The 12,611-nt window shown below is 44.9% G+C and overlaps 1 protein-coding gene across 1 annotated transcript in view; it reads left to right on the top strand.

Annotated features, from left to right (window-relative positions):
• The window catches only part of FZD3 (frizzled class receptor 3), a 65,317-nt gene extending 54,972 nt beyond the window's left edge, over window positions 1–10,345 (top strand). The window contains exons 5-7 of the mRNA XM_065681911.1: window positions 6,527–6,675; window positions 8,560–8,793; window positions 9,921–10,345. Of these exons, the coding sequence (XP_065537983.1) occupies window positions 6,527–6,675; window positions 8,560–8,793; window positions 9,921–10,134 (597 nt within the window). The 3' untranslated portion in view covers window positions 10,135–10,345. The remainder of the gene's footprint in view (window positions 1–6,526; window positions 6,676–8,559; window positions 8,794–9,920) is intronic.
• The last annotated feature ends 2,266 nt before the right edge of the window (window positions 10,346–12,611 follow it).

Here is a 12,611-nt window from a genome sequence, read left to right as displayed (position 1 = left end):
AAAACGGGTTACAGAAATCTCGCTATCGCATATGCAATCTTTGTGTCTGACAGAACTTGTTTGTTGGTCTTCACTAGGTGAAACGTAAGTACCCGCGCTGCTCGTGAGACGTGTCTGAACAGAATAGAGTGTAGAGCACACAACTGAAACCCCTGCATCTACGTCTCGTAGCCTACTTTTTCTTATTAACTGAATGCCCCTGAAGGCCTGGAGCTGCACAGCAAGACAAATTCAGTTCAGGGACTTAGATCCATGCACTCCAGTGTTCACACGGGTGTCTGCATGGAGCATGTCAAGTCTTTCCAATCACATCTTCATGCTGAGCTGCCTTTGCAGCAGGTCCAACCAAATGTGCAATGAACTAGCTCAAGAACAATGCTAACTGATTCGTGCCGGCTTCACTAAATTGCCAAGTTCTCATGTTGCTGGAGTGCACGAGCCCGTCTTGCATCTCTGGGAAAGCGATCGGGGACGAAGGAAAATGAAGAATCACCACCAGTATTATCTTTCCTCTAATGGAGGTTCTCATCTTGAAGAACTTTGCCACTGACTGCTGTCTGGTCTGGGTTTCTTTGACACTGCCCTCATGGAAAGGCTGCTCTTGATGTCCAGAGCAGACCAGTGTGCTTGCAAGACAGGCTTTTATCTAGAGAGAAAGGTATTATCCAAGCTTTTTAAGGCCCAGGGGAGATCTGCCATGTCTTTACGTTTGCGTCAGTGACTTGCCTGTATAAGAGCTGTTTTGAAAGGCTTTGATACCTGATAATGAAGGGAGCACTGACATTAACAGATGTGAAGAAGAGTCTGGCAACGCTGCCAAGTGTGAAACAGATGAAACGACTGCATTAAATAACTTAGTAGATGTTCATATTTATGGTTTCAGCTGATAATATGACCATTGCAGTCCTAAACGGTAGTATTAGTTTTGTTTTCTTCCTCATTGGCTGCATCTGCACTGGAACTCAATCTGTAATATTGAAGGAATCACTCTTCTAATGGGATTCCTGTTTCTCTCTGTGTGCCAAAGAAGTAATAGTATTTTAGAGCTGCTATTTTATAGCTGAAACAGGGTTCACAGTCTATTTTCAGATGCACATTGGCACTTTTTATTAGCATTTCACAACTTGGATTACTTGCAGGACAACGCTGAAAGTTGAAGTTAATGCTCATGCAGAACTAATTTCAAGGGAAATCACTGAAATGCATAACCTGCAGTTAACACTGATGTCCCAGAACAGACAACTAGGGCGAGCTGGATGGTGCTGCACTTGCAACAGGTATTTTGTGATCAAGTATCCCTTTAGGTCCCTGCTTTGAAAGTTGAATATCTAAAACTCCTTCAGTGTTTAAACCACTGGGGGACGGCATGAGGATGTCCCGCATCTCTGCAGGAAGTGTATGGGGATGTAGTGTGTTACTATGTGAAAAAAAATACTCTTAAATCTTTAATTGTAGCTTCAGAAGCTACATTCCATGCACTTACCAAAGCACAAACAGTAAGGGACTGTATTTCTTAACAACCTTTTTTCTTGTGCAACTAAGAGTATGAAATCTATCTCCTGAGTAAACTACAACATAATAGCTATTAGCAGTGCTTTGCTATCTTTGTAGCTCTGTAAAAGAAGAGGAAATTCTGCACAGAGAGTTAATGTCAGTCCTTGTTATTACAGTATCTGTTGTGTGTAGTTATGGGGAGCTCAGCATAAGTCAGCGGCTCTCAAAGGTCTTGTAGAAAAATAAGAGATTAAAATACATTTTAAATTCGTAGTAACTGTGCTTCACTTTCTTTTCCTGCTTTCAGTTATGTCGCTAATTCAGATTTGGGGATGTTTGTTTAAGAAACTTTGACATTTGTAGCAAACTGTATCAGTGGTGTAAGTTTACCCAAGAATTGTGTCTCCTATTTTAGTCATGGAATCATAGACTGGTTTGGGTTGGAAGGGACCTTAAAGCTCATCTAAAGTCCCATAAGGAGGAACACCTTCCACCAGACCAGGTTGCTCCAAGCCCCGTCCAGCCTGGCCTTGAACACTGCCAGGGATGGGGCAGCCACAGCTTCTCTGGGCACCCTGTGCCAGGGCCTCACCACCCTCACAGGGAACAACTTCTGCCTAAGAGCTCATCTCAGTCTCCCCTCTGTCAGGTTAAAGCCATTCCCCCTTGTCCTGTCCCTACAGGCCCTTGTCAGAAACCTCTCTCCAGCCTCCTTGTCAGCCCCTTTAGGCACTGGAAACTGCTCTATGATCTTCACGGAACCCTCTCTTCTCCAGGCTGGACGCGCCCAGCTCTCTCAGCCTCTCTCCATAGCAGAGCTGCTCCAGCCCTCAGAGCATCTTCGTGGCCTCCTCTGGACTCATTCCAACAGCTCCACATCCTTCTTAGGTTCACTCAAGAGCAATAGCTGGGCAGTATAGCAGAAGTGAAAATCCCCTGGATTTAAGTTTTGAGTGAGCATTTGTGTTGTTTTACTGCTTTTAAAACCCGTGCAACCTGTTCTCTGTCCTGATGACAGAAAATAGCACCGTTTCGGGCTTGGAGTTCCGTGAGTGCTGTGCTGCTTGGAAATGGGCTTGGGGCTTTAAACACCTGCTATCTTCAGTTCTATAAGCCTGGAATAGTCATTTCATGTTTTCATTTTGCTGTGTTAATTATTATAGAAGTCTCATAGTCCATGGATGTGTGTTGTTTAAAACAGGTGCAGTCACTTCAGTGTTAATGATCAGAGTCTAATGTGTGTTCCTACTGGAATTGCTTTGTGCAAAGAGGCTTATTTTCAAGAAATGTATGTAATGCTGTTTAATAACTTGCTTTGCCAAAGGTAGGGTGTTCTTCCTTTCCCATGAAAGTATTTGTTGTGTATATTTATTTTAATTTTTGCTTGGAATTTGTTGTAATTTCTGCTTGAAATTATTTATAGCACCCAGCATGAATCTGTTGAGCCAGAAGTTTCGATATCAAGTGATTTACTATAATATCTTTATGGAAGCAATATAATTTACTCAGAGCAATGGGGATTTGTAATATATTCAGTATGGGCAATAATACACATCACAGCACCTGATTTCTGTTGGCTCTAACATAAAGCAATATGCCTGAGTCAATAAAATAATGGTGGCCTATAGTACAGTGAGCAAATGAGAGCTTTCCTGCTAGCACTGTTGTTTTATTCTTCATGCAAGAATCAGTACCTTCAGGCTGGTAGTTAAGCCAGGGGAGACTTGGCCCAGCAGACAAGCACTATATGTAAATATAAAACTTTACCTGAATATTACCTTCATTAAGAAACAATAAATTTCACCATTTATTCCACTTAATGCCACATTTGCACATTGTGGAATGAGATAATAAGGTTAATTTTTGAGAGCTTAATTTCACTGGGTAATTTTTTATTGGATAATTGTGAGCAATTTTTCTTTTCTGGAGTGGAATCTCACTGGTTGGCTACAAAACCGCCCAGAAGGCCTTCAGACTCGTTGTGCACGATTAAACGGTTGCAAGCCTAGGACAGTGCGGAGTGTTGGCAAAGACCCTTCAACATCAGTAGTTTTCCTGGGACAAATGTTGATGGACAGCACATTAAACAAGTGCTGAGGAAAGAATTGCCTCATCATCATGGGGAAAGCCTTGATCCCACCCCATAGAAAACTGAACTGTAAGACACATAATAATGCTCGTTATGTTTCTACATTCCATTGAAAGATGGACATGTAGTTCATAGAATCATGGAATGGTTTATGTCGGAAGGGGTCTTAAAGCTCATGTTTAAGGCAGGGACACCTTCCACTAGACCAGGTTGCTCCAAACCCTCTCCAGCCTGGCTTGAACACTGCCAGGGATGGGGCAGCCACAGCTTCTCTGGGCAACCTGTGCCAGGGCCTCAGCACCCTCACAGGGAAGAACTTCTTCCTAAGAGCTCATCTCAGTCTCCCCTCTGTCAGGTTAAAGCCATTCCCCCTTGTCCTGTCCCTACAGGCCCTTGTCAAAAGCCCCTCTCCAGGTTTCTTGTCAGCCCCTTTAGGCACTGGAAGCTGCTCTGAGGTCTCCCTGGAGCCTTCTCCAGGCTGAACAAGCCCAGCTCTCTCAGCCTGTCTCCATAGCAGAGGCGCTCCAGCCCTCAGAGCATCTTCATGGCCTCTGGACTCATTCCAACAGCTCCACATCCCTGTTGTGCTGGGGCCAAGAAGTGGACGCAGGATTGCAGGGGGGGCTCTCACCAGAGCAGACGAGAGGGGAATTACTGAATTCCAATTTTCAGTTTGGGGGAAAAAAATGGTTCTTGATGTTGATGTAGGAGATGATATATATGTTTCTACATTAATATAAGCTCGTAGGATCAGAGGGAAGCTCTGTCTGTCACTGACAGCATCTTTCATAAACTGTTAACACGCAGCCTTAAAAGGTGCCCACCCCCACAACTCTTGTTTGAAAATCCGTCTGTAAGGATAGCATTTTTCACGGCTCATGCAGTCGTATTTCTTTCCTGTTGCTTAGCTTAAATACTCCTAAGAGGGTTTGGGTGTTGTGTTTTTTTGCCACATTTCAGTGTTTAGATATTTCTTGTTATATAGCAATTATTTTTTTCACACCTTTGAGTCTTTGTCAGCCAGACAAGCTTCTTGCAAGACAGGCAATCCCTGTCATCCTCTCAGCCCTTCTCTATATCCCTCTGCTTTCCAGGAAGATGAATTCAAACTGAATTCACAGAACTGTACAAAGTGTTTCAGTCTCGCGTAACTTACAGAGCAGTGTTTCCCTGGCTTGAAACAGCTTGTTTGATGTTTTCTTCTGTTTTAAACAGGCCACTGGATGTTCAGATCACTTTCTTAAGTATAATGGGTTTTATCAGCTGCCTCAGCAGCAGCCTCAAAGCTGTTGCTGCAGTTACTCCTTGTTGCAAAGAGTCTTCATTTCATGAGCATTTCCCCATAATTAAACAGCCCCAAACCCTCCTGCCGTAGTAATCCTTGAGCCATCTGTGGATCTTTTGTTATCCTATTACTTTATTTCTGTTGGGATCAGGAGAATTTAACAGAAGATCAATCAAACTTCCACTTGTTTAAACATTTTTTCCAGCCTTAGCTTTACACGTCCTCAAGCCATTCTAGTGAGAACCCTATACTGTCCACGTGTCACGCTATGAGACAATCACTGATGTCTTCCCCTTGCCTGACGGGTTCCTTTTCTGCCTCACATCTGCTGCTCTCAGCCATGCTCCTTTCGGGCAGAAGACCCATCTGCTCTGGATCCACTCTGGTTAAAGGCCTGTTAGTCCTTACCAGGGAGTCCCCAGCTCCAGGATCTCCTTCGCTCCCCTCTGGTCTGCCTTCTGCTTGTGCCATCATGCCTTCTGTCCTTTCACGTCATCTGCTTATCATTCACATTCTCTCTTTGTTTTCTTTCTCTGCTTACAAGACTGCCTGCTTGTCTCCTTTCTTGTGCCATCTCTGTTCAGCCCTCACCCCCTGTTATAACAGAATTCTTCAAGGGGTTTTGCAGGCCCATTCCTTCAGACTCAGCCTTCCTGTGGTCAGTTTTATTGCCTTCTCCAGTCGCTGAATGTGTTGAGCCTTTTGACTGATCCTTCATGTAGGCTTTCTGACCAGCTCTCCCTCAGCTGTGATGGAAAGCAGGGAACTTCTTATACCCCCAGTCTAGAGCTCTAGAGTGCCTTCCACAGTCACTGTATGACTGTCACAAAAACGCTTACCGAGGAGTTAATGCCTCCAGAGTAAGTTAGGTCCTGTACAGCTCCCTTATAAAAAGTTAGTGGTTTCTTTCAGCTTGCGCTTGAAGTTCTCTGTCCTTGAAGTTCACTTTTTGAGCTGGGTTATCAATTCAAGGAAGTGTCTGGATGCCTGTTTGTTTGAAAACTACCTTACAGACCTTCCTGGAAATAGTATCTTTGTATTATCTGTGCATCTTTTTCACACAAACCTTTTTTATATCAAAAGGGTTGTGAAAAAAGACCTCATGAGTGTTTTCAGATACAGTTGCTCTCTCTGAAGAAATGGAGAGATGTAAGGGCCATGCCGGCTCATTCAGAATCAGGCAGTCCTACCTTGTTGATGCCTCAAATTCATGAGGGAGGGAAGCTATGGGTATAACGCTCCACTGAAGAAATTCCACTAAGGAGTAAAGGATCAGCGTTGAACATCCCGTGAACCATTTCACTGGGGTGTTTCCAAGCAGCACACGTGGCACCTGTTTTTATATGGGTTCATTCCATCAGAGAAACAAGTCTTTCTAATTTACAGACTAGAAAATATTTCACGATTATTCAGGGCACAGACAAAAGGCCAGAAATACAAATAAAGGCCAAGACCTCACAGCAGTTGAACCTTTTGTTTTACTCAACAGTGGGCTGCACAACACACTTGGTCGCGCTCCCAAGAACCACGGAACAAAGGAACCCTGTTGATGTTTACTTTGGCTCAAGGCAGAGACAGTTGTTTTAAATGAGTTAATAAATAGAGTAGGGAGCTATGATGGCTTGTATAATCTTTTCCCTTTTCATTTTACTCTCTAGGTCACTCAGATGAGTCGTCCAGATTTGATTCTCTTTCTCATGAAGTATCTCATGGCTTTGGTCGTTGGGATACCCTCTGTCTTCTGGGTTGGAAGCAAAAAGACCTGTTTTGAGTGGGCTAGTTTCTTCCACGGACGCAGGAAAAAAGAGTGCGTATTGGTACAGAGCTGGTTGAGTACTGGCGAATAATCTCTTCCCTTGTAGCCCTGGAAGAGGATTTTGGTTAGTTTTTCACAGAGATGAAGACAGGAATAGATGGGGGCAGTTTTCTTAGCGTTCTCTCACTATCCAAAATGGAGGAAGAACAAGACAAGCAACAGCTCAAGAGAACACCCTGAAGAATTGTCCCTTATTTTTCCATAATTACTGTCTGTTCCCAGAACCAAGTCTGCATTGCTCCATCTGGTTTCAAACTATTTTTTAATAAGAATGAGGTTTCCATTGAATAGTACAACTTCTTGGCCGTGTACTGAGAGATGGAATTGAAAGGTTTTATTTGTAAGCATGTTTATCTAATGTAGTCAACTGAATCAGACCTTTAAATTGAAATTAAACCTAGGTTCTTTTCACTATGAGCACAGTTAAAAGCAATTGTCTCTGCTTTTAATCTTCCCTTATGCATTAGTGCCAAAGCACAGTTGGATAAAAATCATAATGAAAATATCTTACAGCTTCTCTAGGCTTGAAATTAATTTAGATTAAGGTCTAAAATAAATTTAGAGACTATCTAAAAATAAATCATAAATTCAGAGACTATCTATATGGTATTCTAATAGCTATGAATAGCTGTTTTCATCATTCTAAATATTGTATTTTACGTAGATGTTTCAAAATAGATCCACAAATACAATGAGCCTTTAAGTGACTACTCCATGACTTTGATGCATCCATCCTTAGCAGGACTGGCCCTCTGCTGAGGTTAAATTAAAGTAAAATTGCCTTCTGCAAAGTCAGAGTACAGTTTTTATTCAGAAGATCACCTTCTAAGTTATGCAGGGGGTTAACGACAACTTAATATGTTTTAGTGCATGTGCATATGTTTAGATAGGATTTACAGAGTGGTGACAAACTTGTTTGGTGGATAGAGGATAGGAGTGGAGTCAGTGAAGGCAGAGGAAGCTGTTTTACAGGCCTGGCTGTCATGGTGACTCCTAGCACGCCGTCCTCTCTCCTGATGCTCCCAGGCAGCCCAGGAGCTCCCATACACAGCAGTGTGTGGCTGAAGCCACATCCCCCTTTTTTTCCCTTTGAATAGTAAAAGGCAGAGCCGCTACAAACTTCCTCCTTAGGTAGCTTGTGATCCTCTGAGAGCAAGAAAATTAAGAGGAGGAGGTAGCCAGGTGGAGGAAATGGAACATGAAAGAATAATATAGAGAATGGGAGGGGAGGAAAAGGCCTCCCCATGAAAAGAGATTGAAAAAAAGTAAAGGAATGTCGAGGATGTGATAACACCTCCTTTCATCATGCCATAGAGGAGCAGCCAAGTGTGTGCCCTGCTGCCAGCCCTTCCCAGCATGGGGATTTGGCTAACAGAGACTGTAACCACTGATCTAAGGGCTACAGCCAGCCGGTTATGTATGATTATATATGTTGAATGTCACTTGGTGTTCTCCTCCTGCTGCTAGTTTTAATCCAGATTTTAAATGCTTATTTGAGCGAGGAAGTGGCTTCTTTCCATGTTCCCTGAGAGGCAGTTCCTGGGTAATCCAAGCAAGCTGAGCCGCAGCACTAGCCCAAGGATTTCTCTTGCAACAATATTCACAAACTAAGGCCATAAGCAAATACACCACAATTGCTCCACATGTCTAGGCTAGAGGATCAGATGCAGGGAGTAGGGAGGATTCAAGAATATGAACTTTACTTAAATATCCAAATGTTGACGTGCTTCAGAATTAGGCAAATAGGGACATTATAATGTAAATAATGGTCTTATTTGCCAGGCTGGAATATAAAATAGTTACAGCATTATTGCTGCAATCACTTTCCTATTGCAGTCATTAATGGTAACTGCTCAAATGGTGTGTCTTGTTCAGGGTTGTAAATGAGAGTCGTCAAGTGCTGCAGGAGCCAGACTTTGCTCAGTCTCTTCTGAGAGACCCCAACACCCCCATCATCCGGAAATCCAGAGGCACTTCTACCCAGGGCACCTCGACTCACGCCTCCTCAACCCAGCTGGCCATGATGGACGACCAGAGGAGCAAGGCAGGCAGCGTCCACAGCAAAGTCAGCAGCTACCACGGCAGCCTGCACCGCTCACGCGATGGCAGGTACGTTTCTTCCCTTTCAGATCATGTAGAGAATTGGACAACCCTCTGCAGCTGGATGTTTGGCCATCACGTTGCTAAAACTGGAAGTTCCGCTACTATTTACTTTCTCTGATTGCATTTCCTCTCCCTGCTATGTCTGGGTTGGAAAGAGAAAAAACATCTTGATATTTTCAGAGGCAACCCTAATCTTGATGAATTACCTGGTGGGAATGCATTCAATGCTGGTTTTTCTGCACAGGCAGTGATCTGTGGCACATCATCAGAGTGTGTGGGAAAACAGATCCGTCCTAAAGGGATGGTGCTGCAAGGGCTGGAGCAGCTCTGCCATGGAGACAGGCTGAGAGAGCTGGGCTTGTTCAGCCTGGAGAAGAGGAGGCTCCAGGGAGACCTTAGAGCAGCTTCCAGTGCCTAAAAGAGCCAACAAGAAAGCTGGAGAGGGGCTTTGGCCAAGGGCCTGTAGGGATAGGACAAGGGGGAATGGCTTTAACCTGACAGAGGGGAGACTGAGATGAGATCTGAGGCAGAAGTTCTTGGCTGTGAAGGTGGTGAGGCCCTGGCACAGGTTGCCCAGAGAAGCTGTGGCTGCCCCATCCCTGGCAGTGTTCAAGGCCAGGTTGGATGGGGCTCAGAGCAACCTGGTCTAGTGGAAGGTGTCCCTGCCTGTGGCAGGGAGGGCTACAACTGGATGAGCCTTAAGGTCCCATCCAACCCAGACCATTCTATAATTCTGTGATAAAGTCAGCTTATGGCAGCTTTTCTGTGTGGGTAAATGGATTTTGTTTCTGTAAATAGACTTGGCCCTACTGAAGAAAGCAGTAACAAAAGTTACCCACTGTAACCTGAGGTGTAGTTAAGGCTTAGAACATAATTTATCATCATGTGTTTTACACACCTAGTTATCAATACTATGCATAGTGCTGTAGGAAGAACCAAGCTGCATGAGGAGTTGAAATAATTTGCCCCAGGGCTGTATTAGTGAAATGGCTGAGCTACTCAGAGCACGACTTTCTTCACTAAAGCAGAGGGTTTGTGTGCGTGTGCGTGCACAGGCACTGAGATTTATTTACATTCTTTCATGACTATGGCAGTAACAATAGTAGTAATTGTTCTCTCTTGTTCTAAATCAGGTACACTCCCTGCAGCTACAGAGGTGTAGAAGAAAGACTACCTCATGGCAGCATGTCACGACTGACTGATCATTCCAGGCACAGCAGTTCGCATCGGCTTAACGAACAGTCACGTCACAGCAGCATCAGGGATCTCAGCGGCAACCCAATGACACACATCACGCACGGGACCAGCATGAACCGCGTTATCGAGGAGGACGGCACCAGCGCTTGAGCCGCTGGATGGGAACCGAGGTGCTGGGGTTGCGGTCCCCTACTCAGCGATGTCATGGCCCTCAGTATTATCATGCCTCTCATCAGGTGCTGATTTTGTCCGTCAGGAAGCCGAAGCTTCTTCGTGTAGAAGCCAGCATTCTTGTACTTGAGTCAGAGCTAGTGTTCAGCAATCTCGAATTATTGAGTAAAAGCCGGTTGCCTCGTTTGAACCTACCTGTAATTATTTATTCAATAACTGTTACTCATCAGACACCGTTGCTGAATTTCTTAGTCTTTGTTGGAAAAAGCCTCCCCCTGCTTCCGATGGCTCTGCCTGTCGGTAGGTGTTCCCTCGAAAACTGGCAGGGTCATGCTGAGATTTTTCCTTCCCAGGCGTATGGGAACTCTTGAATACGGAAGGCATTCCTCCCGCACCTCCCGGATTAGATAACACCCGTCCTTGTCTTCAGCGAGGGGGAGGGGGTGCATGCTAAATGCCCTGTCAAGGATGTCTGCGTGGACCAGCAGGTGTTTCTAATGGTCACACTGGAAATGCGACATGGGGATGAGTGTTTTGGAGAAGGAAAGGAAAGGAATCTCGGCTGAGGAGCGTACCAGAGCGGTTCAGGCTCGGTTGCTGGGATGGGGTGGGGAGGGTGGGAAGAGCGAGGCAGGGAAGGGTGATTTTTTTATGACTCGGATTGTCCTTGCTTTTTTACAAAAGACTATTTAAATTTTCTACTTGTTTACAGTTTCTGTAGGAAGAGATCTGTTTTAAACCCAGTTCTCTAGATCATAGTCAGCCACTTATATTTTAGAGTAATGTACGAACGCTGAGATTGCCTGTTCCTGATCTATTTAAAACGAATACTAGAAAAGCTGCATTTGTTGCCCAGACAGGAATGTACAAACAGAACAAAACCTGTTTACAGACCCCATAACCTGGGTGAGGAAGGCTGAGGCCAGCATGAACAGGAGGAGTTCAGTCAGGGGTGGCCCACTTTCCTTGCACCATCAGGGCTGTTTTGGGGGAGGATTCTCTTTGTGCTGAGCCAGAATATATGAAAGAATTTAGAAATGGTGGGAGACATCAAGGCAGGAGCTGCCTGCAGGTGGGAAAGAGTGGGATGCAATACTCAGAAGCGTACTTCAGGAGGAGATGGGTATCCACCATCAGTTGTTGGCTCCTTCCCAGCCAGGGACCTTGTTATAACAACTGACCTCAGCTGTAGGTTGTTTTCTTTTCATTCCCTACTACAGCTTTGCAGTAGAGAAGTCTGAGTTTGGGCTTTTTTGTGTGTAAATAATCTGTTGGGGTACAGCGAGTCTCTGCTGACACTGCAGGCAAAAGCCAAGGTGTGTCTCAGAGGGGGCAGTAGGTCTTCTGAAGCATCTACTGCTAAGATTCATTCAGCATGAGGAAACCCCGATTGCGTCTAAACCTACCTCAGTAATTACCACACATCATTGCTGGGAAATGAATCCCTATTTTTTCATTGTCCTTACATAATTCTCTTTCTGACCTGTTGGAGGCACATTAAAAGCCTTCGTACGCGCTTTGACGGCACAGGCTTGAGGGCAGGACTGGGGCAGCGACCTGTGTGCTCCTTGCAGAGGCTTTCCCCAGCGGCAGAAGTGGAGCCACGCTGCAATTACACATTTTAATTGTAGCTGATGACACAACAGCACAGCACGGAACCATGCACCCTGTGAGATCACAGGTTGCCGCGGGAGTCCCCATGTCTTAGAAATGCATTTCTCAATATCGTCTCTTTTGCTTCTACCAGGCTTTTGCTGCAAAGGAGAAGCACAAACCAAACCCAACAGGGGATAACAAAGCTTAACCACAGCTCCGTGTTCTCTTTATTGTGAATCCAGGGAGGGAGTGGCTGTACCAACCACCCCGGGGCAGAGCAGGCTCTGCTTTGAGCAAACACCCCGGGGGACATCTGCGGGATAACTGTCTGGATACGCTGGATCACCTCTTTGAAAGCAGATGGGTATGAAAAGTCTTTTGAGTGACTTAAACTACCCGGAAGCCCCAGAGGTGGAACCCTTCTTTATTTTCAGATTCAGCTTCTACTGAATAACCCACTGGTTCAAAGGGGTGAGAGCTGTAGGACCTCGATCTGCAAAAGGAGCCGGTAGCTGAGTGAGTACCAGCTGAGTTCATGGTATTGAGTTCAGTACCATGACTGAACTAAATAAGCTCAAGAGCTTAGGTTGATCATCTCAGCTCCATTTCCAGTACTTCTGGGGTTTAAAAACTGTGGCAATGCTTTGAATTGTTTAGAGTCAGGGAGGAGAATGTTGGAGATTTGAAATATATCCTGCTTGAAATGATGTAAATTTGTGAGGTTTGGTTCCCATGTTGTTTCCGGATCTCAGCTGTTCCTTGCTTGTGTATCCCGTAGCCTCCTGTCACCCTGGAGAGGTGGTTAAAACGTAGAACTCAAGTCCTGGCTGGGTTTTTTGCCCTCCCTACTCCTGTAATCC

The sequence above is a fragment of the Lathamus discolor genome, chromosome 5, assembly GCF_037157495.1.
Source record: "Lathamus discolor isolate bLatDis1 chromosome 5, bLatDis1.hap1, whole genome shotgun sequence".
Lineage (NCBI taxonomy): Eukaryota > Metazoa > Chordata > Aves > Psittaciformes > Psittacidae > Lathamus > Lathamus discolor.
The sequence above is the reverse complement of the archived record's forward strand: the minus strand, read 5'-3'. Positions and strand labels throughout refer to the sequence as shown.